Raw genomic sequence first — 27,759 nt, 5'->3', positions numbered from 1 at the left:
ACTCATACAAAGGTTCTTAATACTAATTCTTGTGCCACATGCTGCGAATATGTAACCACTACCATAGGTAAACGTCTTCTAAAAAGAAAAGTAATAGCCAGGTATGGTGGCTTACACCTGTAATCCTAGCACTTTGGGAGGCCAAGGTGGGCAAATTGCTTGAGCCCAGGAGTTCGAGACCAGCCTGAACAACATGGAGAAACCCCGTCTCTACAAAAATAAATAAATACAAAAATTAGCTGGGTGTGGTGGTGCATGCCTGTAGTCCCAGCTACTTGGGCAGCTGAGGTGGGAGGATGGTTTGAGCCCGGGAAGTTGAGGCCACAGTGAGCTGTGATTGAGCCACTGCAATCTGGCCTGGGTGACAGAGTGAGGCCCTGTCTAAAATTAAAAAAAAAAAAAAAAAAAAAGCAATATCATTTTTTTTACCCATTAGATTAGCAAAATTAAAATAATACTGGCTGGCATGAAAAAGCAGTATACCTTTTTTGTAAAGTCATGTGGGAATTACTATACAAAGTTAAAAATACACATATGCTTTGACCAAGCATTGTGTCTTGCAGCATTTGTGATGGTAAAGATAATAAGAATCTAAATACTTGCCAGTGGGGGAATAAGCTCTGGTAGAACCACACAGCACACAAGGCACTGTCATGTGTCACTGAGGAGAATGAAGCAGGTCTGGAGCTGCGCTGTCCAGTGTGACCGCAATAACCACATGTGGCTAAATTCATTAAAATAAAATAAATTCAGTTCTTCAGTCATACTCGCCGCATTCCAGGTGCTCAGTACCACATGTGGCTGCTATATTGGGCAGTGTATGTCTAGAGGACATGGCATGGAATTGGCATGAAAAGCTATACCATCATGTCATAAAGAAATACAAATGTAGCAGGTCAATATATTATAAAACCTATACATCCTTTTTTTTTTTTTTTTTGAGACGGAGTCTCATTCTGTCACCCAAGCTAGAGTGCAGTGGCATGATCTTGGCTCACTGCAAACTCTGCCTTCCAGGTTCAAGCAACTCTCCCTGCCTCAGCTTCCCAAGTAGCTGGGTTAACAGGCGCCCATCACCACGCCCGGCTAATTTTTGTATTTTTAGTAGACAGGGTTTCTCCATGTTGGCCAGGCTGGTCTCAAACTCCTGACCTCTGGTGATCTGCCCACCTCAGCCTCCCAAAGTGTTGGGATTACAGGCGTGAGCCACTGCGCCTGGCTTAAAACCTATACATCCTTATATGAACATAGAAAAAAAAAGGCCTAGAGGTAAACCTCTCAAATTTTTAACATTGGTCATAGGCAGGTAAAAAGAAATAATTAGCTATTTCCAAATTCTCTGAATGTTAAGACAGTCATGTTAGTATACTAAAAATGGTAATGCTATTTATGACATACAAATTGCTACTTTCTTCTATAGAAGCGGTATGAGTAGGCAGATTGTTTTTGAGACAAGGCTCCCTTGGTCACCCAGGCTGGATGGAGAACGTGGCGCCATCATGGCTCACTGTAGCCTTGACCTCCTGTGCCCCAGCGATCCTCCCAAGTAGCTGGGACTAGAGCGTACATTGTTATGCTTGGCTAATTTTTTATTTTTTGTAGAGATGGGGTGTCCTCATGTTGCCCATGCTGGTCTCGAATTCCTGGGCTCTGATCCCTCTGCCTCCCAAAGTGCTGGAGTTACAGGTGTGAGCAGGCCAGGCAGATTTCTTATTAGAATTGTTTTATGACCAAACTTTCTGTTTCTGTCACATGTTAGGAGTATGTCATTTCCCACTGGTGTGCAGCAGTTAACCCCTTCTCTAACCAGGCTCCAACAATGAAAGCCAGTCCATCTAAATCTTTTGAAAGGACTAGACTATCACATAGTCACACATGAAAGAGCAAATTTTGTTAATTAAAATTATACATTCTATTAACCGTATTCAATACATACAAAAAGGCCAGTTTTTATTCTAAAATAAAGATAACATTTATTATCACAAGTTGCATAAAAACACACAGCTTTTACAAAAATGATTTTTGATAGAAAAATATGTTTGAATACACTGTGATATTTGTAGGAACACCACACTATTGCTGTATCTCCAGCTAAAGCTTCAAGGAAACTCTGTTTCTCATAATCAAAATACCCACTATTTACCACAACCCATCTTTGGAAAGAAGTTCATAGTGTATTCTGAACAAGCCAAAGCGTAGACTCAGAAGTTACATTCCCATGCCTGGCAGTCACTTGTGTATGTTTAACACAGTTACACATGACATAATTACAGAATGGTGGCGCTGGAAGGGACTTTGTAGATCATTTAGTCGACACCCTCCTTTTACAGAGGAGGAACTAAGGCCAGAGTTGAGAGATGTCCTCAGGACACCTGAGTCCCATTCCAGGGTTTGTTCAGTAATTCATAAGGAAGTCATCACAAAGGTTTAAAAAGAAAATGTTAATGACTCACTCCCATTATTATTCTGTGCTGAGAGTATCATTCTGGTTTATTCAGATTAAGAAAGAAATACACTACTGAAATGGTATGAAACTCACTGTCAAAGGGCACTTAGGTCCGTTGGCTCGGTTTCCCCCAGTTCCCCAAATGAACACGTGGTACAAAGACTCAGGCTTTCCCCTACTTACTTACTTGGGTAAAGTGACTTGGGTAAAATGACAGATACGGCCAGGCCCTGGGCTCACGCCTGTAATCCCAGCACTTTGGGAGGCCAGGGCGGATCACGAGGTCGGGAGTTTGAGACCAGCCTGGCCAACATGGTGAAACCCCGTCTCTACTAAAAATACCAAAGTTAGCTGGGTGTGGTGACGGGCACCAGCTACTCGGGAGGCTGAGGCAGGAGAATCGTTTGAACCCGGGAAGCGGAGGTTGCAGTGAACTGAGATTGCACCATTGCACTCCAGCCTGGGCAACAGAGCGAGACGGTCTCAAAAAAAAAAAAAAAAAAAAAAGACAGATACAGCTATCATTGCAGTGATACTGTGGTCTCATCACATGAGCTAGTTTTACAAGTAAGTGTCATTTGAGAGAACGAATGGACTTTTCTTGTCTTTTGATAGGCTCCATGACAATTCAAAAGGTGAAGGGATGGCTGTCACGTCTTCTCAAAGTTCCTGTGTCAGACCTTCTGTTGTCCTATGAAAGTCCCAAAGTAAGTTGCCCAGGAAAAAACAAAGTCAAGCTTCGTCCTCATGATGACATTAAACTGTCTCTAGATAGCAACAGTTTGATTCTAAATGGAGACCATAGATCTGTTTGATTTTAAGGGTAAGCTACTGCCTGGGGAAGGGGTGGGGTAGAGGATGTGTAACATGCTTTTTCAGATCTGTCTTAATCACATCCTTCCCTACCTTCCTTCTAATTTTAGGAGCCGGGCATAGAAATCAAGCTGGAAAATGACCTGCAGTCATTACGTTTTTATTCTGTGGAAAATGAAGATTGTCTATTAGTGCGATGGTAACAACCAACTAATAAAATTTAGAGACTACACTGCTTATCATGTCTGGGGTTCATCAGAAATAAATGATCCACTGGAACAATTCTGTCAAAAACAAAGGGGTTTACAACTTGCCCTAAGGATAACAAGGGATGTATTTTCACCACTGATGTAGTTTTTGTTGGGAAGCGACCATTTCTAGGCTTATACATAATAGCAGTAATAAAGGCTTTGACCCTACCAACAATTCTCTGATCTTATTTCATATTTATTTTTACAGTTCATCACTGCATTTCATGATAAGATTTAAATATTAAATAGAAACTAGCTAGCCTAATAAAATCTGAACACAGTTAATGTCTGTCATAAGACTAGTTTTAGTGGAATTCTCTATTGATACTACTATTTTAAAGGGTTACTAAAATGATTTGGCTGGTCATTTTGGGAAATGTCCCTTAAACTTGGGGAGACACATCCTCTACTATGTATAACAATATGCTATTATCTGTCTTCTCAGTTGCACTATTTTCTAAGAGTACTTAAATTAATCACATGCTTTTCCCTACAATTATACCTAAGCTGACTGTATCTTCTTGCATAGAAGATAACCAGCTCTGATTGAAATGCACTCATATTAGGTAAACTTTAGGCAATGATAGGAGGAAAGCAAAACTAATTCTTTCAAAATGTCAACAATTTAGAACTATCCTTCCAATGCCACTAAAACCCTGAGAGGCATTTGCTTTTATTCATACTCACAAAAATTTAGCATTTAAAAACTATGAGTACTAAACTGTGACCTTCAGGATTTATGTTAGATGGCAGAAAGAAAACTTGGGTATTCGTCTACCATATAAATGGACTTCTTTAAAAGCAAGGTTCAGAACTGAGAATCATATTGGTTCCTCTTCAAGTTCAAGTTGCCCACTTCAGAGATCCACAAAATCTGATGTTATTTCCAGAAACCCCAAACTTTGGTATAAGTGACCACTGCTCAAATATGTGATCACATGATCACACAGCATTCCTGTGAGTTCTTTTTGTCTGGTAATTATCTCATTAAACTCTACAGAGCTATCCTGCAATCCAGGTTGAAACTCAAACTCTCAGCACTACAGATTCTGAACTAGGCCAAGTTTTAACCAAAAATTACAGGTAATGGTGAATTACTAATTAGCCACAATGCATCAGGATTTAGAAATTTTTTTTTTTTTTATAAAATAACTTGGTATTTTTCTGATAATCTTCCAATATCTAAACTTTTCTTATGCTACAGTACCAGTTGATTTTTAAGAAGAAAATTTGTGCAAACATTAAGAAACACCGCATTGGTTCTGGGTGAAAGTGCCGGTCTGGAACTCTCTTGAAAGACCGTACAGTCTACTGCTAAACCCTGGGACTCCTCAGACTTGCACTCAGATTATCGTGTGCCTGCCCTGATTTTAGATGCTGCTAATTCAAGTCCCTGTTATCTTGCTTCACATCGACAAGGATCACCGCACCGTTCCTTCAGTTTCCACAGTTCTGTCAGTTCCCATGGAGAATACTGAGGAGAAGACAGCATTCCTGTCTCACAGGTCTTCTCACACAGCCACAGGCTGTCCTGTTGAAAAACAACCAAAGCCGATCTGAGAGTGGTGAAACTGTTCTAAGAGCGTCAGAAAGTCTGCACGTAGACAGTTTTTATCTATTCGAATGATGCTGAAATTACTTCAAGGATAACTCCATGTGTGGACTAACTGGTGAGGTTTGGGGGTGGCACCTCCTGATTGGGGAAAACACCAGGTCCCTGTGGCTGTGGAATACAGAAACAAGGCAGTGTGTGGATGAAGAGTTAGTCAACAAATGCAATTCTGTAATGAATGATTTTAGAAACCACAAGTGAGTTTCATGTTTGCTACTAAAGGTGTGTCATGGCAGTATTAATAACAGCTATTATTCTGATGGAATGCTTACAATATTGTGGGGACTCTACCCAAGCACTCTGTAAATATTTCACTCAATTCTCACAGTAACACTGTGAGGTAGGAGCTATTTCCCTCTTACAACTGAGGAACAAACTAAGAGTTAAGTAACTTGTTCAAGGTCACAGGGCTGGTAAATGAAGAGGAGGGATTAAAGACTCCCAAGCTCAAGTTCTTAACCACTAGACTATTTCCTAGCTACATGAATTGGCTTCTGTTTTCAGCAATATAGCAGAACACAGGGAGAAACTCATTCAATGTTTTGACAATACACAAATGTTGAGTAAAATTAAACACCTTTATAAAGCATGGCTGAAGGCCGGGTGCGGTGGCTCAAGCCTGTAATCCCAGCACTTTGGGAGGCCGAGACGGGCGGATCACGAGATCAGGAGATCGAGACCATCCTGGCTAACATGGTGAAACCCCGTCTCTACTAAAAAATACAAAAAAAACTAGCCGGGCGAGGTGGCGGGCGCCTGTAGTCCCAACTGCTCGGGAGGCTGAGGCAGGAGAATGGCATGAACCCAAGAGGAGGAGCTTGCAGTGAGCTGAGATCCGGCCACTGCACTCCAGCCTGGGTGACAGAGCAAGACTCCGTCTCAAAAAAAAAAAAAAAAAAAAAGCATGGCTGAACTCCATGAAGAAAGAAGAAACCGGGTAGGACAAAGTGCTGAGTCAGCATGTGCCCTGACGGCAGTTGCTGATCCTTGGGTTATGAGAGGCCAAGCCCAGGGACAGGAGGCTAATGGGAGACTGACACAGAGCTAGGATCTCTGAGGGGCCACAGCCTCAGGGGGTATATAAGAAAACAAACTCGGCTTGTCTGTCTCAGTCTTGCCCCTCAGTGGGATGGAAAGGAGTCTCTCCCCTGAGCGCCTACCCACAGCTTGCACTTAGGTAGGTCTGGGGCTGGTAGTCAGTCTGTGTAAGCCCAACAGTTCCAAGTCAAAAATCTGAACTATTCATAGATGGTATTCATAGATGGTAGTTTTCCTAGGGGCATGGTAGAAAAAAATGTAAATCCTCTCTGTAGGAATGCATTTTAAATAAGGACTCAGTTTCCAAAGACAACACGGTCACAAAAAAAACAACAAAAACAAACAAAAACAACTTTTCAACACATCAGAAAACAAGCCCTATGAACAACAGTCTGTAGAAACAGGAAACTGCAGAATCAGACCCAGCAAAGACTACAGATCCCAAAGTTATCAGATACAAAAATAATTCTATTCAAAGATGAGACTGAAAGTACACCAAGGGAATCGGACTATCAAAGTGGACTACATAGATGTGGGTTGACTTCCGAGAGCTGCTCTGGGGCCCCAGCTCTATGCTGGGCTTCTAACTGACAGACACTGCCTGTGCCTTCTGTCCCCTGCACCTTCGATGGCCAAAGTGGAAGTTGCAAGAATCCAGAACTCAACAGAAATCTCTAAAGCTAAAGTCAGCTTTGTGCTTGGTTTCTTCCCAGGTCTCTAGTTTCCATTTTGGTCTCTGCAGATTCATTTTTTTTTTTCTGGTTCAGCAATAGCGTGTTTTAAATGATGTCTTACATTTCATGCAGTGTCTTATTTGTATCGGTCAGAAGGGTTGAAGGATCCTTAGACTGCCACACTCAATCAGTGGATTCTGTCATTATTATTTTTTTTGAGACAGAGTCTCGCTCTGTCGCCCAGGCTGGAGTGCAGTGGCGTGATCTTGGCTCACTGCAAGCTCCGCCTCCTGGGTTCATGTCATTCTCCTGCTTCAGCCTCCCGAGCAGCTGGGCCTACAGGCGCCCGCCACTACATCCGGCTAATTTTTTTTGTATTTTTAGTAGAGATGGGGTTTCACCATGTTAGCCAGGATGGTCTCCATCTCCTGACCTCGTGATCTGCCCACCTCGGCCTCCCAAAGTGCTGGGTTTACAGGCGTGAACCACCACGCCCAGCCTTCTGTTGTTAAGTTTTAAAGCTGAAAATAATTTCTGATCAAACCTATGGAAACTGAATTTTTTGTAGGTAGGGGAACTTTCATTTATAACCTTTTGCTTTCAACTCAGAAAAATACTGTATGAGAAATAACCTAGGTGGATTATAGCAAAATAACCTGGTGAATTAAAGCAACAGCGTAGCTATTATGGTAGAAGATTCTCATTCTTTCTGCCCATGGTGTGATATACATTACAGGCTGAGCATTCCAAATATGAAAATTTGAAATCCAAAATGCTCCAAAATCCAAAACTTTTTTTTTTTTTTGGAGACAGGGTCTCTCTCGCTCTGTTGCTCAGGTGGGAGTGCAGCAGTGCATTCACAGCTCACTGCATCCTCGACCTCCCATGCTCAAGTTGATCCTCCTACCTTAGCCTCCTGAGTAGCTGGAACCACAGGCAGGCGCTGCCATGCCCAGCTAATTTTTTTGTACTTTTTGTAGAGATGAGAGTTTTGCCATGTTGCCCAGGCTGGTCTTGAACTCCTGGGCTCAAGTGATAATGCCCACCTTGGCCTCCTAGTGTTGGGATTACAGGCGTGTGCCACTATGCCAAGCCCAAAACTTTTTGAGAGCCAACATGACACTCAAAGGAAATGCTCACTGAAGCATTTCAGTTTTCAGATTTGGGATGTGAAACTTGTAAGTACAATGCAATTATTCTAAAATCCAAAAAAATCTGAAATCCCCAATACTTCTGATCCCAGGCATTTTGGATAAGGGACACTCAACCTGTATATAGAAATCTCACCTCTTCAACTCTTAAGAAGCCTGAGGCCATCCCCAAAGACTTACCTGGTATCTTTTAGGTCCTATGGCTGCCATCCAGATGCCCATGCTTACATCTTCACCCTATACATGGCCCATAAAGTTTAAATGTAACAATTTTAAATGCTATTTTATTTGTAAAGACAAAACCATGGCCACTCCCATCATAAACCACCTTTCTACTTTTTTGCTTTGTTATTATTCTAATATGAAATAGCAAAAATGGATTCACACAAAGTCAAAGTTAGTGGCCTATGAAGCACCCCCCCCACAAGGTAATAAGATGAAACCGCGAGTAGACGACCCATCCTCCTCGTGTACCGTAAGCTTTCGGGAAGCACTTTGGACTCCCTCCTTAGGAATTAAAATCTTTCTCTTCCTCCAGGGACTATACTTTTTTTGTGTGTGTGAGACCGAGTCTCCCTCTGTCACCCAGGCTGGCATGCAGTGGTGCGATCTCAGCTCACTGCAACCTCTGCCTCCGGGTTCACATGATTCTCCTGCCTCAGCCTCCCAAGTAGTTGGGAATACAGGTGTGCACCACCACGCCCGGCTCATTTTTTGTATTTTTAGTAGAGATGGGATTTCACCATGTTAGGCTGGTTTCGAACTCCTAACCTCAAGTGATCTGCCTGCCTCAGCCTCCCAAAGTGCTACGATTACAGGCATGAGCCACAGTGCCCAGCCTCCAGGGACTACGCCTGTAAATACTAGCTGAAAACATAAGTAGGCTCAAAAAAGATTTAGGAATAGAATTTAAAGGCAAGATTTGAGGGATATGTGGTGCATCCTTAACCTTTGAGAGGTGATTCCTATACAGAGTAACGTGCTTTTCCCTAAAGTAAGCGGGCTCTGCTTTTCATGATGGAATGCTGAGTGAGATGAAACTTGGTGTGATGAGTGTATACGTAGGTGGGAAATCCTTAATTTTTTATTTTATTTTTTATTATAGAGATGGGGTCTTGCTATGTCACCCAGGCTGGTCTTGAATTCCTGGGCTCAAGTGATCTACCTGCCTTAGCCTCCCAAAGTGCTGTGATTACAGGCGAGAGCCACCATGCCAAGCTAAGAAATTCTTAATTACCTGATAGGTCTTTAACCTCCCCGAGTTGCTTGCCAGCCAGCTGACGATGTCCTTGGAGATCACATACCCTGACCCACATGCAAAGGCAGGGTAAGCGGGGCTGGGGTACTCCAACTCCTGCCACTTTCCGGTTCGGTCAACTGCCCAATTCAGTCTGAAACTGAGATGAAAAATAATATGGCCTCTTTTGTTAGTCTGACACATATCCTGTGTCAGACTAACTTGACTAACTTAAACTTGACTCCTTTATCATCACTGCAAAGGAATAAACTTGTAGAAGTGAGGAAAAAAAATAAGAAAATTTCTTTTTTTTTTGAGACGGAGTTTTGCTCTTGTTGCCCAGGCTGGAGGGCAGTGGCGCCATCTTGGCTCACTGCAACCCCGCCTCCCAGGTCCAAGCGATTCTCCTGCCTCAGCCTCCCGAGTAGCTGGGATTACAGGCATGCGCCATCATGACCAGCTAATTTTTTATATTTTTAGTAGAGACAGGGTTTCACCATGTTGGCCAGGCTGGTCTCGAACTCCTGATTTCAGGTGATCCACCCACCTCGGCCTCCCAAAGTGCTGGGATTACAGGTGTGAGCCACTGTGCCCCACCAGAAAAAAATTTTTTTAATCTAAGGAAAGGAATTATCATTTATCCAGTGTTGTTTTAGATAAGATTGGTATGTTAAATTTTCTCAAAGTTGCATTTGTAACGTTTCTGAATGAAAAGCACTAGAACACCCTGTGTTTTAGTACATATGAAAACAAAAAACCAAATCACTAATCCATATTGTATTCCTGAGGAAGCACAGAAAATGGTTTCAGAGATGCGTCACAAACTTATTCTAACAAAATATACAGTAGCTTCTAATGTGAATACCATTTATTTCTTTGGTGTAAGAATAAAAGCCATATTGTTTTCCCTCCTTTACTACATTAGCCTGAGGCTTTTCATTTAAACAAATTTTCCTCCAATTGTACAGTAATATAAAATTTATTATTTTTAAGATAGGGTCTCCCTCTGCTGCCCAGGCTGCAGTGCAGTTGCAAAATCATAGCTCATTGCAGCCTCCAACTCCTAGGCTCAAGCAGTCCCCCTGCCTCAGCCTCCCAAGTAGCTACGGGCTACAGGCTCACATCACCTTTTTTATGTTTTGTAGGGACAGGGTCTTGCAATGTTGCCCAGGCTAGTTTTGAACTCTTGGCCTCAAAGGATCCTCCTACCTCAGCTGTCCCAAAACTCTGAGATGACAGATGTGAGCCAGCATGACTGACCTAGAGTAATGAAATATATATTAACCTAGGAGTCTAGTAAGAAATTGTATATCCCAACCACATTTAAAAAAAAAAAGGATGTTTTATGCTTAATTAATTACATTTGATCAGGTACATGAATGCCAATGAGCTAAGAATGGTTAACTTACTTTCCCCACCAAAAATTAGGCCCATCCAGATTCTTTTGGGCAATCCTATTAAATACAGCTTCGAGGTCTATGTAACAGTCGTCATCTGTCTTCAGCAACAAATTGAAGCTGGTTGTTTCCATAGTCCTGTTGACACAAAAGGGATATGAAAGTCAGTGCAACCAGACAAAGAACAAAGAAACACCAATGCAGTGGCGTCACTAACACTTCATTCAAAACTGTACCTGTCATTATCTGTATTTCTCATTCCTCAAATGTTGAAAATATTTGCTCTAACAAAATTTTGCTGCTATCAACTAAGGCCATCACTTGGTCTTTACTAAGTGGCATAACACAGAGAAGGACTAAGCTGATTTGAAGAGGTAAAGGAAGAGCATGATGAAGGAAAATATCTGGCTTAAATGGAACATACGTTCAAACAAATGCTTCTTAGGTATCATTCAAGCCCTGCTGCCAAATCTATTAAATGTCTGAACCCTACCCTGTGTGTTCTCAACAACAAAGGCCCAGCATAAGGAATTAGGCGTTATATCTGGGCCTCTCACACAGAACACTATTGTACAATATGCATCTGATGCTACTATTTATATTACACTCAAAATATTTTATGGCTTAAAAAAACCTGACTTATTACATTGAAACATATTTTCCCTTGGAAACAGCTTCCAGCAATTAAACCATTATAAATGACCTGGAAGGCAAAGGAGAGTGACCTCATTATCTAGACGTAAAACATATAATCCTGAGTAAAGACAAAATTGACTCCTTCATTTCACATTGACAATCCCTGTACAGCTGTTTAAAAACGTAGTTTTGCTAGGGGGCCAGTCATATGTCAGAAATCTCAATAAAATAAATTTAGAATTTCATTAGGTCAGAGAATGGTGAATTTAACAATAATGGGTCCACACCAAACAGCATCACCCCATGTTTCTAAAGTTTATTTCCAATTAATAGCAAAAGGCATACATAATATTTGCTAATTAGAAATAAATTTTTATGATAAAGAATATTTGGGTCACTGATAACTGAAATAAAGAGGAAGAAATAATGAAACTCATTTGCAGTGTGGAGATGGGCGATGCCAGCTATGGGGACGCAGGTCCCAGATCAGAGTCCTATTGAAGGTTACTGCAGCGATCCAGGGAGAGAAGGTGGCAGTCAGAACAGTGGCAGTGGAGACAAAGGGAGAGGCTAAGATACTTCCATGCCTGGGAAATAGCCCGCTCTAAAGAGAGTCCTAGAACCCAACAGCCCTGACTTCCCACCCTTGGGACCTCCATGCCCATTCCTCACCTCAGCCTCACCTATAATTGCAACTCTCATTTGTGGCCCCAAATTAAAAGGAGGTTCTTTTTCTTATTACAGCTGTCTAAACTTAACCAGTATTTGACACACCCAGATTTCCAACCCTCATTTACTTCTGCCCTCTACCCACAGGATGAGTTCCAAATTATATTAATTTGCCCCAGCTGGCCAGGTATGGTGGCTCACGCCTATAATCCCGGCACTTTGGGAGGCCGAGGCAGGAAGACTGCTTGAGACCTTATTTCTATTTATTTATTTATAAATAAATAAATAAATAAAGTGCCCCAGCTAAGAAACATTACCTTCCATAAACTAATTAAACCATCTACCCCTAAGGACCAGGGAACTGTATCCGTAAAGTACTGTTCTTGGTAACTTCCCACTCTGTCTAGGGCAACAGAAAAGAAAAGAAGGAGACAGACCCTGGGCCTCACCAAGGAACAGGAGAACGTTTTTAAAAATAAAAGTGAAAAAAATAAAAAGAGAATACCCTTTACAGGGTTGGCCTAATCAGAGATACAGTTTAAAAGTTTTAGCTCCACGGTCAGGATAGACAGTATCAGGAGACTCAACAGAAAATTCTGAGATCCTAGAGTAACTAATAATTCTAATAACTATACATGTTAAGATTTCATATATATATGTTACTATTATTATATATTGTTACTGTTATTATTGTTATAAAAGTAGGAGTTACAAGTAAGTTCCAAGAAACACTGGAGGGTCTGGGAAATTATAAATACGATTGATTCTGGGAGTTGTGGAATTTCAGTAAGCCAGCTATATAAGAGTTTTAGAATCAGGGAGGTAGTTTTAACTGGATGCAGTAGAGACTGGAAGTATAAGGTGGATATTCAGTAGAAGAGAATTTCTATCAGTAACCTAAATGTGAGTGGCTATAACTGGGGAATCTGGGTAGGTGGGTATAAATACAACTAAAAATGAACCATTCCCAGACTCACTGATTTTTGTCTAATGCTGGCTTGAGAAAACCAAGGCAAGTAGAAATCACTCAAAATCAATCAATTTTTGCCTTTTTCTTTTTTTTTTTTTTGAGACAGAGTCTCACTCTGCTGCCCAGGCTGGAGTGGAGTGGTGTGATCTTGGTTCACTGCAACCTCCGCCTTCTGGGTGCAAGTGATTCTCATGCCTCAGCCTCCTGAGTAGCTGGGATTATAGGCGCTCGCCACCACACTTGGCTAATTTTTGTATTTTTAGTAGAAACGGGGTTTTACCATGGCGGCCAGGCTGGTCTCAGACTCCAGATCTCAAGTGATCTGCCTGCCTTGGCTTCCCAAAAGTGCTGCCGGCAGGCACAAGCCACCAGCCAATTTTTGCCGTGTTTTTGATAGGTTAATATCACATTGTGGATCTTTATCAAAATAAAGAGGCAGCATCTTAGAAGCTTAGTTTTCACAAGGAACTGGGATACAATAGGTCATATCCCAGGTGCTCAGTGGCCTTAGGTTTGTTTTTATTTGTTGAGATCTCAGTGGTTTGAAGTTGATAAATTGTCTCGATAGCAAAAGAACAATAAGACAGGCACAGTGTCATGCGCCTGTAATCTTAGCTACTCAGGAGGCTAAGGCAAGAGGTTTGCTTGCACTCAGGAGTTCAAGACCAGCCTAGGAAACATAGTAAGAACCCCATCTCATAAAAAAAGAAACTAACAATAAAACAAGTTCTACCTACCCAACATTTTTACAACCTACCATCTATAGAAGTTCAATAATTTTGCAGGAACATTACGGTAAGTGTCGACAACATCCACAAAAACAATATCATCATAGATGCTGCTTTCCTCCTTCAGTAAGGCATCTTCCTCATGGAGATTCCTTATATGATCAATAAGTCTTTGAGGGCAAGAATGAAGGCTGTGTAAGAGAGCATCACCTTCTAAAAAGGAAAAGTTGAGAGTTGGAGAAAAATGCTATTGTAAACTTACCACTCAGAACTTACGATGTACACTACAGTTCTTTGCCCAAGGTAACCTAACAGAAACACATACAGTTGTTTGGAACTTTAGGTAGAAAAATGGGAACTCTCATACACTGCCAGTAGGTTTAAGTGGATGCCCCCACTCTGGAAAGCAATTTGGCAATATCTATTTAGGCTGAAAATGTGTACACCTTATGGTTCAGTTGAGGCCACTTGTAGATATATCCCTACCAACGTTATTTCACATGAGGCTATTCATTACAGCACTGTTTGTAATTGTGGCAGAAAAACGGGACCAACCTAAATGTCCACTGAGAGAAAAAAAAATAGCCAGGTTGTGGTATATTCACATCATGAAATATAGCAGTTAAAAAAATTACCCTGATCTTGCATGTTAAAAGGATTGGGATGGAAAAATAAAGTTGAGTGAAAATTGCCAAGTGGTAATACAATATGACACCACAGATATCAATTATAAAATATTCAAAACTATGTTATTTAAAGACATCGTCAGGCGTGGTGCCTTATGCCTGTAATCCCAGCACTTTGGGAGGCCGAGGACGCTTAAGACCAGAAGTTTGAGATCACTCTAGGTAATACAGGGAGACCCCCATCTCTAAATAAAATTTAAAAATTAGCCAGGCATCGTGGCGCATGCCTCTGGTCCCAGCTTCTTGGGAGGCCAAGGCAGGAGGATCCCTGGAGCTCAGGAGTTCAAGGCTGCAGTGAGCTATGGTCATACCACTGAACTCCATCCAGCCTGGGCAACAGAGCGAGACCCTGTCTCAAATAAATAAATAAAGAGATGTAAATATGTTCAAAGTAGAAAAATAAGAATGGGGGCCAGGTGCGGTGGCTCAAGCCTGTAATCCCAGCACTTTGGGAGGCCGAGACGGGCGGATCACGAGGTCAGGAGATCGAGACCATCCTGGCTAACATGGTGAAATCCCGTCTCTACTAAAAAATACACAAAACTAGCCGGGCGAGGTGGCAGGCGCCTGTAGTCCCAGCTACTCGGGAGGCTGAGGCAGGAGAATGGCGTAAACCCGGGAGGCAGAGCTTGCAGTGAGCTGAGGTCCTGCCACTGCACTCCAGCCTGGGCGACAGAGCGAGACTCCGTCTCAAAAAAAAAAAAAAAAAGAAAAATAAGAATGGGAAGGGTACACATGAATTTTAGGAAAGTGGCACCCCCTTTGAGGAGAAGGAAGAGGAATACATCTAGGGAGAACCACAAGAGGAAGGTTTCAACTGTACCTACAGTGTTTTCTTTCTTTTTATTTATTTTTTTTGAGACAGTCTCACTCTGTTGTCCAGGCTAGAGTGCAGTGGCGTCATCTCGGTTCACTGCAACCTCCACCTCCCGGATTCAAGTGATTCTCCTGCCTCAGCCTCCCAAGTAGCTGGGATTACAGGCGCGCGCCACCACGCCCAGCTAATTTTTGTATTTTTAGTAGAGACGAGGTTTCACCATGTTGGCCAGCTGGTCTTGAACTCCTGACCTCAAGTGATCCACCTGCCTCAGCCTCCCGAAGTGTTGGGATTACAGGCGTGAGCCACCGCACCTGGCATATAATGGTTTCTTTTTTTTCTTTTCTTTTTTTTTTTGAGACAGAGTCTCACTCTGTTGCCCAGACTGGAGTACAGTGGTATGATCTCAGCACACTGTAATCTCCACCTCCCGGGTTCAAGGATTCTCCTGTCTCAGCCTCCCTCGTGAGTAGCTGTGATTACAGGAGCCTGCCACCACGCCCAGCTAATTGTTTGTATTTTTACAAACAATTGTAAAAATTGTTTGTAACAAGAGGCGGGGTTTTGCCATGTTGGCCAGGCTGGTCTCAAACTCCTAACCTCAGGTGATCCACCCACCTCGGCCTCCCAAAGTGCTAAGATTACGGGCACGCGCCACCGTGCCTGGCCATGTTTTATTAAAAAAAAAAAAAATCACAAACGAATATGAAAAAATGTAAACATTTGTTAATTCTGAGCGCTGGGTACCTGGGAGTTTCAGTACTATTTCTGGTGTATTTATGATTATTTCCTTTTTTTTCTTCTGAGACAGGGTCTTGTTCTATCACCTGGGCTAGAATGCAGTGGTGCAATCACAGCTCACTGCAGCCTCAGCTTCCTGGGCTCAAGTGATCCTCCCATCTCAGCTTCCCAAGTAGCTGGTACTACCAGCACCTGTCACCACACCAAGGAAATTTTTAAGTTTTTTGTAGAGATGGGGTCTTGCTATGTTGTCCAGGCTGGTCTCGAAATTCTGGGCTCAAGAGATCCTCTTGCCTCAGTCTCCCAAAATTCTGGGATTACAGGCGAGAGCTACTGTGCCTGGCCAAGATATTTCATAATAAAAATGATTACTAACGTGCTTAAAAGACAATTTATCTGCCACTTCACAAGTTAATGAGTCACTTGTCACATGTGTGCAGGGACTATCCCCAGATCCTCCTGATTTAAGGCAATACTTTCGCTGTGGCAGGAGACATCAGGATTTTCTAAAAATGTCTCAATCAAATTAAAGAAAATTTTTGAAAAATACAAAGAAAGTGAGCTGCTGAGGGTGGCGAAGGAAATGAAATACAATTTGCCACTGCACTCTTTATCACTGCAACTGGAAAGGATGAGGTGGGGAGCTGAAGGCCTATATGTGACTTCTGCCTCTCATGACTTGTGAGATACTGGACAAGTTCTGCTGTCTCTAGACCACAGCAGTCCCACTTGTAGAAAATGGTGCTGGATTCAGTCAGTGATTCTTGGGAATGCTTGCTGAAATGCAGATTCCTGGGTCCTAAGCCTAAAGATTCAGTAGGTCTGGGGTGGAGCCCAGGAATCTATGTTTTTCCTTTTGCCCTGCTTCCCAGGAATTTGTATTTTTAATGGCCACTGCTGCGACCCTGATGCAGGCAGAGAGAACACAGACCAGCCTTTGAGAAACACAGAGGTATATGACTTCCTGTTTTTTTGAGATGGAGTCTTGCTCTGTCACCCAGGTTGGAGTGCAGTAGTGCTATCTCAGCTTACTGCAACCTCTGCCTCCCAGATTCAAGCGATTCTCCTGCCTCGGCCTCCCGAATAGCTAGGATTACAGGCATGCACCACCACGCTTGGCTAATTTTTGTATTTTTAGTAGAGACAGGGTTTCATCATGTTGGTCTGGCTGGTCTTGAACTCCTGACCTTGTGATCCACCTGCCTTGGCCTCCCAAAGTGCTGGGATTACAGGCATGAGCTACTGTGCCTGGCCTGAACTCCTGTTTAGACTTACAATTTTTTGACTTTACAGTAAGGTAAAAACAATACATGTTCACCAGAAACCATGCTTTGAGTACACATGCAACCATTCTGTTTATCATGTGACTAGTCTTTAATTATGTGAGATGTTCATTCCTTATTATGCAATAGGCTTTGTGTTAGATTATTTTGCCCAACTGTGGGCTAATGTAAGTGTTCCGAGCAAGTTTAAGGTAGGTGAGGCTAAGCTATAACATTCGGCAGGCTAAGTGTATGAAATGCATTTTCAACATACATTTTTAACTTAAGATGGGTTCATCAGGGTGTAACATCATAAGTCAAGGAGCATCTGTATAATTTAACACTTGAAGGAAAGTGAAAGTGTTATAAAATTGTAGTAACAGGAAAATGGCTGGTAACAACAGGAGTGCAGAAATTAAATACAAGCCTTTTAGACTAGGAACACATTTTGTTTCACTGCATGTATCTGAAAAATATGAGCATAAATTAATATGTCAGGAACATGAAAGGATGTCTGCTTTTGCCACTTCTATTCAACATACATGTTCTAGCCAGGACAATCAGATAAGAAAAATAAAAGGCATCCGGATTGAAAAGGAAGAAGCAAAACTATCTTTTCTTACAGATGAAATGACCTTGCATGTAGAAAATCATAAGGTCTAACTATAAAATGATTAAGTAATACATGGACCTGTTCGGCAATGTTGCAGCACACAGATCAATCACAAAAACCAACTGTATGTTTATATACTCGCAATGAACAATCTTGAAATCAAATTAGAAAAACAATTCCACTTACAACAGCATCAAAAAGATAATATAAGTATTTAAGAATTTAACAAAGGAAGTGCAAGACTTTTTTTTTTTTTGAGACGGAGTCTCGCTCTGTCGCCTGGGCTGGAGTGCAGGGGCGCGATCTCGGCTCACTGCAAGCTCCGCCTCCTGGGTTCATGCCATTCTCCTGCCTCAGCATCTTGAGTAGCTGGGATTACAGGCGCCCGCCACCATGCCCGGCTAATTGTTTTTTGTATTTTTAGTAGACACGGGGTTTCACCGTGTTAGCCATAATGGTCTGGATCTCCTGACCTGGTCATCCGCCCACCTCAGCCTCCCAAAGTGCCGGAATTACAGGCATGAGCCACACCGAGCCCGGCCTAGAAGTGCAATACTTTTATACTGAAAATCAAACATCACCGAAGGAAATTTAATAAGACATGGATGCTCAGAGACTTAATACCGTTAACATGGCAATACTCCCCAGGTTGGTCCACAGACAGAATGCAATCCCTGATGGTTATGTGAACTAGTACAACCACTATGGAAAACAGTGTGGAGATTCCTTGAAGAACTAAAGGTAGATTACCATTTGATCCAGCAATCCCATTACTGGGTATCTACCAAAGGAAAATAAATCATTATATGAAAAAGATACTTGCACATGCATGTTTATAGCAGCACAATTCGCAACTGCAAAAATATGAACCAGGCCAAATGTCCATCAATTAATGAGTAAAGAAAATGTGGTATGTATGTGTATATATATAGAATACTACTCGGCCATAGAAAGAAACAAAATAATGGCATTCACAGCACCTGCGTGGAGCCGGAGGCCATTATTCTAAGCAAAGTAACTCAGGAATGGAAATGCAAACATCGTATGTTCTCACTCCTAAGTGGGAGCTAAGCTATGAGGATGCAAAGGCGTAAGAATGATACAATGGACTCTGGGGACTCGGTGGGGAAAGGGTGGGAGGGGGTAGGAATAAGACTACACATTGGTTACAGTGTACACTGCTTGGGTGATGGGTGCACCAAAATCTCAGAAATCACCACTAAAGAACTTATTCATGTAATCAAACATGACCTGTTCCCCCAAAACCTATTGAAATTAAATATATATTTATTCATATATATGAATATATATATATATATATATATATGCGCAATCCCGTAAAACATTCCAGTTAGGTTTTCTTTTTTTTGCACAAATTGACAAGCTGATCATAAAATTCATATGGAAGTGCAAGAGACCCAGAATAGCCAATCAAGCTTGATAAAGAATAAGGTTGGAGGATTCACATTTCCTAATTTCTTATTTTTTTTTTTTGAGACGGAGTCTTGCTCTGTCACTCAGGCTGAAGTGCAGTGGCAATCTCAGCTCACTGCAACCTCCGCCTCCCAGGTTCAAGCGATTCTCCTGCCTGTCTCTGGAGTAGCTGGGACTACAGGCGCCCGACACCACGCCTGGCTCACTTTTTTTTTGCATTCTTAGTAGAGACAGAGTTTCACCATGTTGGTCAGGCTGATCTCGAACTCCTGACCTCATGATCCACCTGCCTCAGCCTCCCAAAGTGCTGGGATTACAGGCGTGAGCCACCACGCCCAGCCTCCCAATTTTAAATCTTACTAAAAAGCTACATAATCAAGACAGTGTAGTACTGGTTAAGGACACAGACATACAGATCAATGGAATAGAATTAAGAGTCCAGAAATAAATCCTTACATTTACAGTCATTGATTTTCAACAAATGGGTGCCGGGACAACTGGATATCCACATGCAAAATAATGAAGTTAAACCTCTATTTCATGCCATATATGAAAATGAACATGGATCCAAGGCCTACATATAAGTGCCAAAACTATAAAACTCTTGGAACTGTAAAACAAAACACAGATCTTTGTGACCTCACATTAGACAAATGGTTCCTCACATATGACAGCAAAAACATGTGACAAAACTGGACTTCATCAAAACTTACTTTTGTGTGTTAAAGGGCACCGTTTGCAAAGCGTGTATCTGATAAGGGACTTGTATCCAGAATATAAAGAACTCTTACAATTCAACAATAACAAAATAATTTTATAAATGGGCAAAGGATCTGAATAGATATTTCTCTAAAGATATACAAATGACTCTCTCTGTCTCTCTCCCCTCCTTTCCTCCCTCCTTCCCTCTACCCCTCCCCTCCCTCACTACCTTCTCCCTCTCTCCACCCCTGCCTCCCTCACTTCCTTCCTCCTCCTCTCTCCCTCACTTTCCACATCTAGTTCACATACCATAGTAATTCACCCTTTTAACAGTGTGCAGCCTGAGCAATATGACAAAATCCTGTCTCTACAAAATATTTAATGATTAGCTGGGCACGGTGGCATGCACTTGTAGTCCCAGCTATTCAGGAGGCTGAGATGGGAAGTTCACTTCAGCCCAGGGAGGCTGAGGCTACAGTGAGCTGTGATCATGCCACTGCACTCCAGACTGGGCAACAGCGTGAGGCCCCGTCTCAAAAAAAAAAAAAGAAGAAGAAGAAAAACAATAAAATAAAAAAGGAAGATATACAAATGGCCAATAAGCAAATGAAAAAAATGCTCAACAGCATTAGTTATTATGGAAATACAAATAAAAATCACAATGAAATAACAATTTACACCCACTAGGATTGGTATATTTTAAAAGATAAGACAATTTAGTAAGTGTCGACAAGAATACTGAGAAACCAGAATCCTCATATATGGACTATGGAAATGTAAACTGGGCTGCTGCTTTAGAAAACAACCTGGCAGTGCTCAAGTGATTAAACACACAATTACATGACCCAGGTCTTCTACTCCTAGAGATTTAAGAGAAATGGAAATATATGACCACACAAAAACTTGTACCTACATGTTTACTACAGAATTATTCATATTCAAAAAGTAGAAGCAATCTAAATGTCCATCAATTAATGAATGAATAAAATAGGGCATATCGATGCAATAGAATATTATATGATCATAAAAAAGAGTACTGACACATACAAAATGGACGGACCTGGAAAACATGTTACAGCAAGAAACCGACACACAGAGTACATACTGTACATTTCCATTGTGAAATGTTAAAAATAGGCAAATCCATAGAGAAAGAAAGCACATCAGTAGTTGTTAGGGGGTGGGAGGTTGGGGAGGGAAGAATGAGGAGTAACTGCTAATGGGTGTGGGGTTTCCTTTTGGGAGATGAGCCGGTTGTAGAACTCTATGAATACACTAAAACCACTCAACCACTTTAAAAGGGTGACTTTTATCTGAATAAAGTTTTTTAAAAGACAAAAAAAAGACTCCTTTTCTGTCAAGTATAAAGATTAAGTGTATGAGATTCAGTGTATTTTTCAAGTTTCAACTAGCCAACTTACCCTGAATAGTATATATAAAACCACCTGCAACTCCCTCCACACCTTCCAAGAATTCATGAGGCAATGCACCCTCCCCAGCCTGAAAGGAATAAGAATGTACTCAATGTTTCGTTACTAAAAATACATTTATCATATTTTAAAATTGATTTGACAAGTCATAATATGACTCCACTTGCAGCAGATAAATGCATCTAAGATGCTGGTGCACTAGAGGCTTATAATATCAGGATGACATACGGTATTCTACTATTTTTGTTATCTAATTACAATACTAAAGATAAGGTATACCCAACATTCCATAAGGTGTTCAGAATTGCAACTTACATAGAATCATATTTATGTACTTGCTACTCTAATGGTACAAAAAGCAATTTATTTTATATCCCAACCCCACCACTTAAAAAAATATTATTATGACCTTTGATTTTTTGGAAACTAAAAATTCTCATGAGTTCAAATACATCTTGGCACACTTTAAAGTTAAGTGACAACGCAGAGAAAGGCTCAAAATCAACAATCTGTCCCAAATATTCAAATTGAACTCTACTGAATATTGATTTAAAAATTTAAGTTTAAAATTTTTTTTTAAATAAGAGACAGGATTTCACCACGTTGGTCAGGCTGGTCTCGAACTCCTGACCTCGGGTGATCTGCCTGCCTCAGCCTCCCAAAGTGCTGGGACACCTGGCCTAATTTCATTTTACAGACAGGGTTTCACTCTGATGCTCAGGCTGAGTGCAGTGGTGCAATGATACCTCATTCTAGCCTTGAACATACAATCTTCCCACCTCAGCCTCACAAGTAGCTGGGACTACAGGTGTGTGCCACCATGCCCAGCTAATATTTATAAAATTTTTTGTGAGAAGAGATCTCAGTGTATTGCCTGGGCTGGTCTTGAATTCCTGGGCTCAGGCCATCCTCCTGCCTCGGTCTCCCAAAGTGCTAGGATTACAGGTGTGGGCCACTGTGCTCGGCCTGCTGATGTTGTTGAAGGTGCCTAAGCCTATCGTGCCAGCAGCCAATGATAGTCCTTTCTACCTCTTAGAATGGAGAATCTTTTATTATTAGAGAGTTATCTCTCTTCAAAAGTTACCCAATGGCCTTACTCAGAGTGAGCTGTTTCACTTCTGTGTACAGTAAACCACTATGGTACATCTACCAGAGTATTGTCTGGCTGTTGTGGGCTAGATCAGACTGTTAGAGTCCATATTCAGTGTATTTACAGGATTTTTTCTACACCTTCATTTAATCAAGAGAGCTACTGCTTGGCTATTCTTAAACAGATCTTTTCAGCAGAGTTGTACTGTATAAAGCAATGTTTTAAGGCCAGTAGAACAAGTCATCTGAGGTCACTGTAGTAACATGTCATTTAATTTAAAATATGTCTGTAGGCCAGGCGTGGTGGCTTACACCTGTAATCCCAGCACTTTGGGAGGTGGAGGTGGGCGGATCATGAGGTCAGGAGATCAAGGCCATCCTGGCTAATATGGTGAAACACTGTCTCTACTAAAAATACAAAAAAATTAGCTAGGCATGGTGGTGCGTGCCTATAACCCCAGCTACTCTGGAGGCTGAGGCAGGAGTATCACTTGAACCCGGGAGTAGGAGATTGCAGTGAGCCAAGATCGTGCCACTGTACTCCAGCCTGGGTGACACAGCGAGACTCCATCTCAAAAAAATTAAATAAATAAAATAAAATGTTTGTAGCCAAATGCTGTGAAAATTACTAAAGGTGCATGCTATAGATTCCAACCTTGTAGTTCCATAAAAGATTGTATATGCTTTGTTTGTTATTTACTTTTTTTTTTGAGACGAAGTCTTGCTCTTGTCCCCCAGGCTGGAATGTGGTGGTGCCATCTTGACTCACCACAATCTCCATCTCCCAGGTTCAAGCGATTCTCTTGCCTCAGCCTCTCAAGTAGCTGAGATTACAGGCACCTGCCAGCATGCCTGGCTAAATTCTGTATTTTTAGTAGAGACGGGTGTTTCACCATGTTGGCCAGGCTGGTCTTGAACTCCTGATTTCCGGTGATCTGCCCAACTCGGCCTCCCAAAATGCTGGAATTACAGGTGTGAGCCACAGCGCCCAGCCTATGCTTTATTTTTTATTGTATATTTCTGTATTGTTTTGGCTTTAGAACTCAATAGTAATTTCTGTTTACTAACTTATCTCTGGAAAGGTCACAACTTGGCTTTTTGTTTGTCTTTAAAATTTTTCTGACATCACTTGTTGGCAGGGGAATAAAACTTAGTGAAAACGCTCAGCTGTACGCATTTGTGATGAAAACCTTAATTTGCACCTGGGGTTTCTTAGCGGGGGCTTTAAAGTTACCTGTTTTTTTTGTTTTTTTGTTTGTTTTTTGTTTGTTTTTTGAGATGGAGTCTTGCTCTGTCGCCCAGGCTGCAGTGCAGTGGCTCCATCTCGGCTCACTGCAAGCTTCGCCTCCCAGGTTCATGACATTCTCCAGCCAGCCTCAGCCTCTCAAGTAGCTGGGACTACATGCGCCCACCACCACGCCCGGCTAATATTTTGTATTTTTAGTAGAGACGCGGTTTCACTGTGTTGGCCAGGATGGTCTTCATCTCCTGACCTCATGATCCGCCAGCCTCGGTCTCCCAAAGTGCTGAGATTACAGGCGTGAGCCACCACGCCCAGCCCTGGTTTCGTTTTTGTTTTTTTTAGGTTAACTGTATGTTTAAGCTATCTTTAGCCCTCTATATTTTTTACTCCCAAAGCAGATCATTTGAGTCTTTACATTTGAACCTAGTTCTCAACTCAGAAGTAAACTTATTTCTTTTTTTTTGCAATGGAGTCTTGCTCTGGAGCCAGGCTGGAGTGCAGTGGCGCGATCTCGGCTCACTGCAACCTCCACCTCCTGGATTCAAGCAATTCTCCTGCCTCAGCCTTCCGAGTAGCTGGGACTACAGGCACCTGCCACCACGCCCAGTATTTTTAGTAGAGATGGGGTTTCACCATGTTGGCCAGGCTGGTTTTGATCTCTTGACCTCGTGATCCTCCCACCTCAGCCTCCCAAAGTGCTGGGATTACAAGGTGAGCCACTGTGCCCAGCCAACTTATCTCTTTTAGTGTAACCAATACTATAGAATTTCGGCATATGCTGGGTATTTTAAAGTTTCATAAATAGAAAAGGAGGCAAGATAGTAAAGGTATTTGCCTTGAAAATAAGGAAAGAAAAACATCATAATTCCATAAAACTTTCTATTTTAAATAAAAAAATTTTTCGTAAGACTTAAAATGAACTTTAGTAAACAAATGGTGTGTGTGTCTACTAAAGTAAATACCATCTTTATTGCCCTCCATTTACTTTGTGAAATTTACTTGTCATAATAAATCCTAAATCCTATAAACATCAATGAAATCCTAAACATGGCCTACAAATCTAAATGTATAACTACATATGAATTTATGGTCTATTTCTTTAATATCTTTCTTCCTCACTGGACTGTAAGTTCCACTGTAGGCCACTAGTATGTCTATTTTACCCTGCCATTGTTTCTGCCTTACAACAGGTGTGCAGTAAATGCTTTTTGAATGAGTAATAACATATTACATATTCATTTCAACTCAGAAATTAATCCATGTGAATGAGGTTAATATTCATTCACTAAGCTTGTGAGTTTAAATGCCAAGTACATTCCTAATCATTAGACAGGAGATCAAGGGGAATAAAAGATTGTCTATGATTCCACCATATACACCATTTGTTTACTAAAGTTCATTTTAAGTCTTCCTACACCTTTATTGTCCTACATTTACTTTGAGAAATTCACCTGTCAAACTGTTTTAAATTTAAAGCAAAGCTGAATGAGAAATATGAGAGTCAGAAATCCCAGAGTTGCTTCAGCAAAATAAATGAAAGTACTCAATCTTATTTTCTATTTATTTATTTATTTTTTTGAGATGGAGTCTTGCTCTGTTGCCCAGGCTGGAGTGCAGTGGTGTGATCTTGGTTCACTGCAACCTCCACCTCTGGGGTTCAAGCAATCCTCCCACCTCAGCCTCTCAAGTAGCTAGGATTACAGGCATGTGCCACCATGCCCAGTTATTTATTTATTTATTTTTTGTATTTTTAGTAGGGATGGGGGTTTCATCATGTTGGCCAGGCTGGTCTCAACCTCCTGACCTCCAGTGGTCCACCCACCTTACCCTCCCAAAGTGCTGGGATTACAGGCATAAGCCAGTACACTCCACCTTATTTTCCAATATTTTTATCTATAGTAGTTTGGCATTTTTTTTTTTTTTGAGACAGAGTCTCATTCTGCCACCCAGGCTGGAGTGCAGTGGTGTGATCTCAGCTCACTGAAACTTCTGCCTCCTAGGTTCAAGCAATTTTCATGCCTCAGTCACCCAAGTAGTTGGGATTCCAGGCATGTGCCACCATGCCTGGTTAAGTTTTTGTATTTTTAGTACAGATGGGGTCTTGCTGTGTTGCCCAGGCTGGTGTTAAACTCCTGGCCTCAAGTGATCCGCCTGCCTCAGCCTCCTAAAGTTCTGGGATTATTGGCATGAGCCACCATGCCTGGCTATCTATAGTATTTTAACTGAGATTTTATTTTCTTTCTTTTTTTTTTTTTTTGAGACGGAGTCTCGCTCTATCGCCCGGGCTGGCGTGCAGTGGCCGGATCTCAGCTCACTGCAAGCTCCGCCTCCCGGGTTTACGCCATTCTCCTGCCTCAGCCTCCCGAGTAGCTGGGACTACAGGCGCCCGCCACCTCGCCCGGCTAGTTTTTTTTTGTATTTTTTAGTAGAGAGGGGGTTTCACCGTGTTAGCCAGGATGGTCTCGATCTCCTGACCTCGTGATCCGCCCGTCTCGGCCTCCCAAAGTGCTGGGATTACAGGCTTGAGCCACTGCGCCCGGCCGAGATTTTATTTTCAAGGTGAGATAGTAAATACTCTGAATACTACTGAGCAAGTGTTCTTAATGAATGCTAACTTAAAAATTACTGAGAAATAGGCCAGGCGCAGTGGCTCATGCCTGTAATACAGCATTTTGGGAAGTGTAGGTGGGCGGATCACTTGAGCTCAGAAGTTTGCAACCAGCCTAGGCAACGTGGTGAAACCCCATCTCTACAAAAAACACAAACAATTAGCTGGGTGTGGCGGTGCACACCTGTAGTCCCAGCTATGTGGGAGGATTGTTTAAGCCAGGAGGTGGAGGCTGCAGTGAGCTGTGATCGTGCTACTGCACCCCAGCCTGGGCAACAAAGTGAGACTCTCTCAAAAAAAGAAACAAAAATGAGAAATGAAATATTGCACTTTAAAAATGCACCAATCTTAAGGCAAAACTGTAAACTCACTAACGCTGGAGCTGTAGATCGTATGAGTTTTTGCCTTTACTATGAAGACAACAACATTTGCTACTATATAATATGTTGTAAAACACACCAGAATCATTGCTCCATGCTGCCTGGGCTCTAAGGTAAATTTTAGAACATTTTTGTGTATTAAAAAGACGCTAAAATATGCAATTAAACCTTAAAAAAAATGACTTACTGTAACGACTCTGAGAACTCCCCCTCCATCATTCACTGTCACTTTGTGGAGATTTCTTGACACAAGGCCGTGGAGGTCTTGGCTCTCCCACACGATTGTACCTTCAAAGCTCTTTTGTGGAAAGATGAAGAGTGAGTCAATTTCCTTATTGCTGTCATTTAGGTTTTAAGTATGTTTTCAGGTAAGATTTTAGAGAAATATTTTTCCGAAAACATATCATTTAAAATGTTCACCCCATAACTCTGACATACCACTGTTAGCGTTTGGTGTATATCCTTGACCGTTTTTTCCATGCACATATAAAAAACCAATCACAAAGAGCATATAGACAATTTTGCATGCTGCTGTTTGCCATTTCCCATTGTATCAAAAGCATTTCCTTCTGCTGTTGCAGCTGTCACAACCATTCTTCCTCATGTGTGTATACATCCCAATGAGCAGACACATCCTGATTTATTCATTTTCCCCTACTGTTAGACATTTGGTTGCTACTAAATGTCTACTAAAACATCTACTAAGTATCTACTAAAATAATGTAGGCATGTTTTGGTGTAAATGTTTATTTACCCCTAACAATTTGTTTTTTACTTAAAATAAATTCCCAAAGGTGAAATTACTGGGACAAGAAAGAGGTATTTTTTGTGGATTTTGGAACACACCACCAACTGCTTTTTGAAAGCAACTTTTACTAATTTATAGGGTTATCAGCAATGTATGAGAAGGACAATTGCACTGTATTCTCCCTGGTATGGGATACTAGTAAAAAAAAGTTTAACCTAATATAGTAGATTTTTACAAAATGATTCCTCATTTAGTTGGATTTATTTTTCATTTTTTAACACAGAGCCTCGCTCTGCTACCCAGGCTGGAGTGCAATGGTGCGATCTTGGCTCACTGTAACCTTCGCTCTCCAGGTTTAAGCGATTCTCTTGCTTCAGCCTCCCG

The 27,759-nt window shown here is 41.6% G+C and overlaps 2 protein-coding genes across 15 annotated transcripts in view; one reads left to right on the top strand and one right to left on the bottom strand.

The window, feature by feature from the left end:
* The window catches only part of TBCE (tubulin folding cofactor E), a 92,276-nt gene extending 88,597 nt beyond the window's left edge, over positions 1 to 3,679 (top strand). For 5 of the 12 annotated variants that reach the window (XM_033200296.1, XM_033200303.1, XM_033200298.1 and 2 more), the window contains 2 exons: positions 3,062 to 3,269; positions 3,370 to 3,507. In XM_033200296.1, coding sequence (XP_033056187.1) covers positions 3,062 to 3,261 — 200 coding nt within the window. In that variant the 3' untranslated portion in view covers positions 3,262 to 3,269; positions 3,370 to 3,507. Of the gene's footprint in view, positions 1 to 3,061; positions 3,318 to 3,369 lie in introns of those variants that run through there. The other 7 variants (XM_033200305.1, XM_033200300.1, XM_033200306.1 and 4 more) reach the window with 5 other exon arrangements.
* The window catches only part of B3GALNT2 (beta-1,3-N-acetylgalactosaminyltransferase 2), a 62,385-nt gene continuing 36,573 nt past the window's right edge, over positions 1,948 to 27,759 (bottom strand). Inside the window, exons 6-12 of one of the 3 annotated variants that reach the window (XM_033200308.1) lie at positions 26,815 to 26,925; positions 21,299 to 21,377; positions 13,652 to 13,835; positions 10,632 to 10,757; positions 9,223 to 9,382; positions 8,166 to 8,222; positions 1,948 to 5,041 (exon numbers count right to left, since the gene is read on the bottom strand). In XM_033200308.1, the coding sequence (XP_033056199.1) occupies positions 4,907 to 5,041; positions 8,166 to 8,222; positions 9,223 to 9,382; positions 10,632 to 10,757; positions 13,652 to 13,835; positions 21,299 to 21,377; positions 26,815 to 26,925 (852 nt within the window). In that variant the 3' untranslated portion in view covers positions 1,948 to 4,906. The other 2 variants (XM_033200309.1, XM_033200310.1) reach the window with 2 other exon arrangements.

The sequence above is a fragment of the Trachypithecus francoisi genome, unplaced genomic scaffold (assembly GCF_009764315.1).
Source record: "Trachypithecus francoisi isolate TF-2019V2 unplaced genomic scaffold, Tfra_2.0 Lachesis_group5, whole genome shotgun sequence".
Classification (NCBI taxonomy): Eukaryota; Metazoa; Chordata; class Mammalia; order Primates; family Cercopithecidae; genus Trachypithecus; species Trachypithecus francoisi.
Note: the sequence above shows the minus strand (reverse complement) of the source record. Positions and strands in the feature narration are given on the sequence as shown.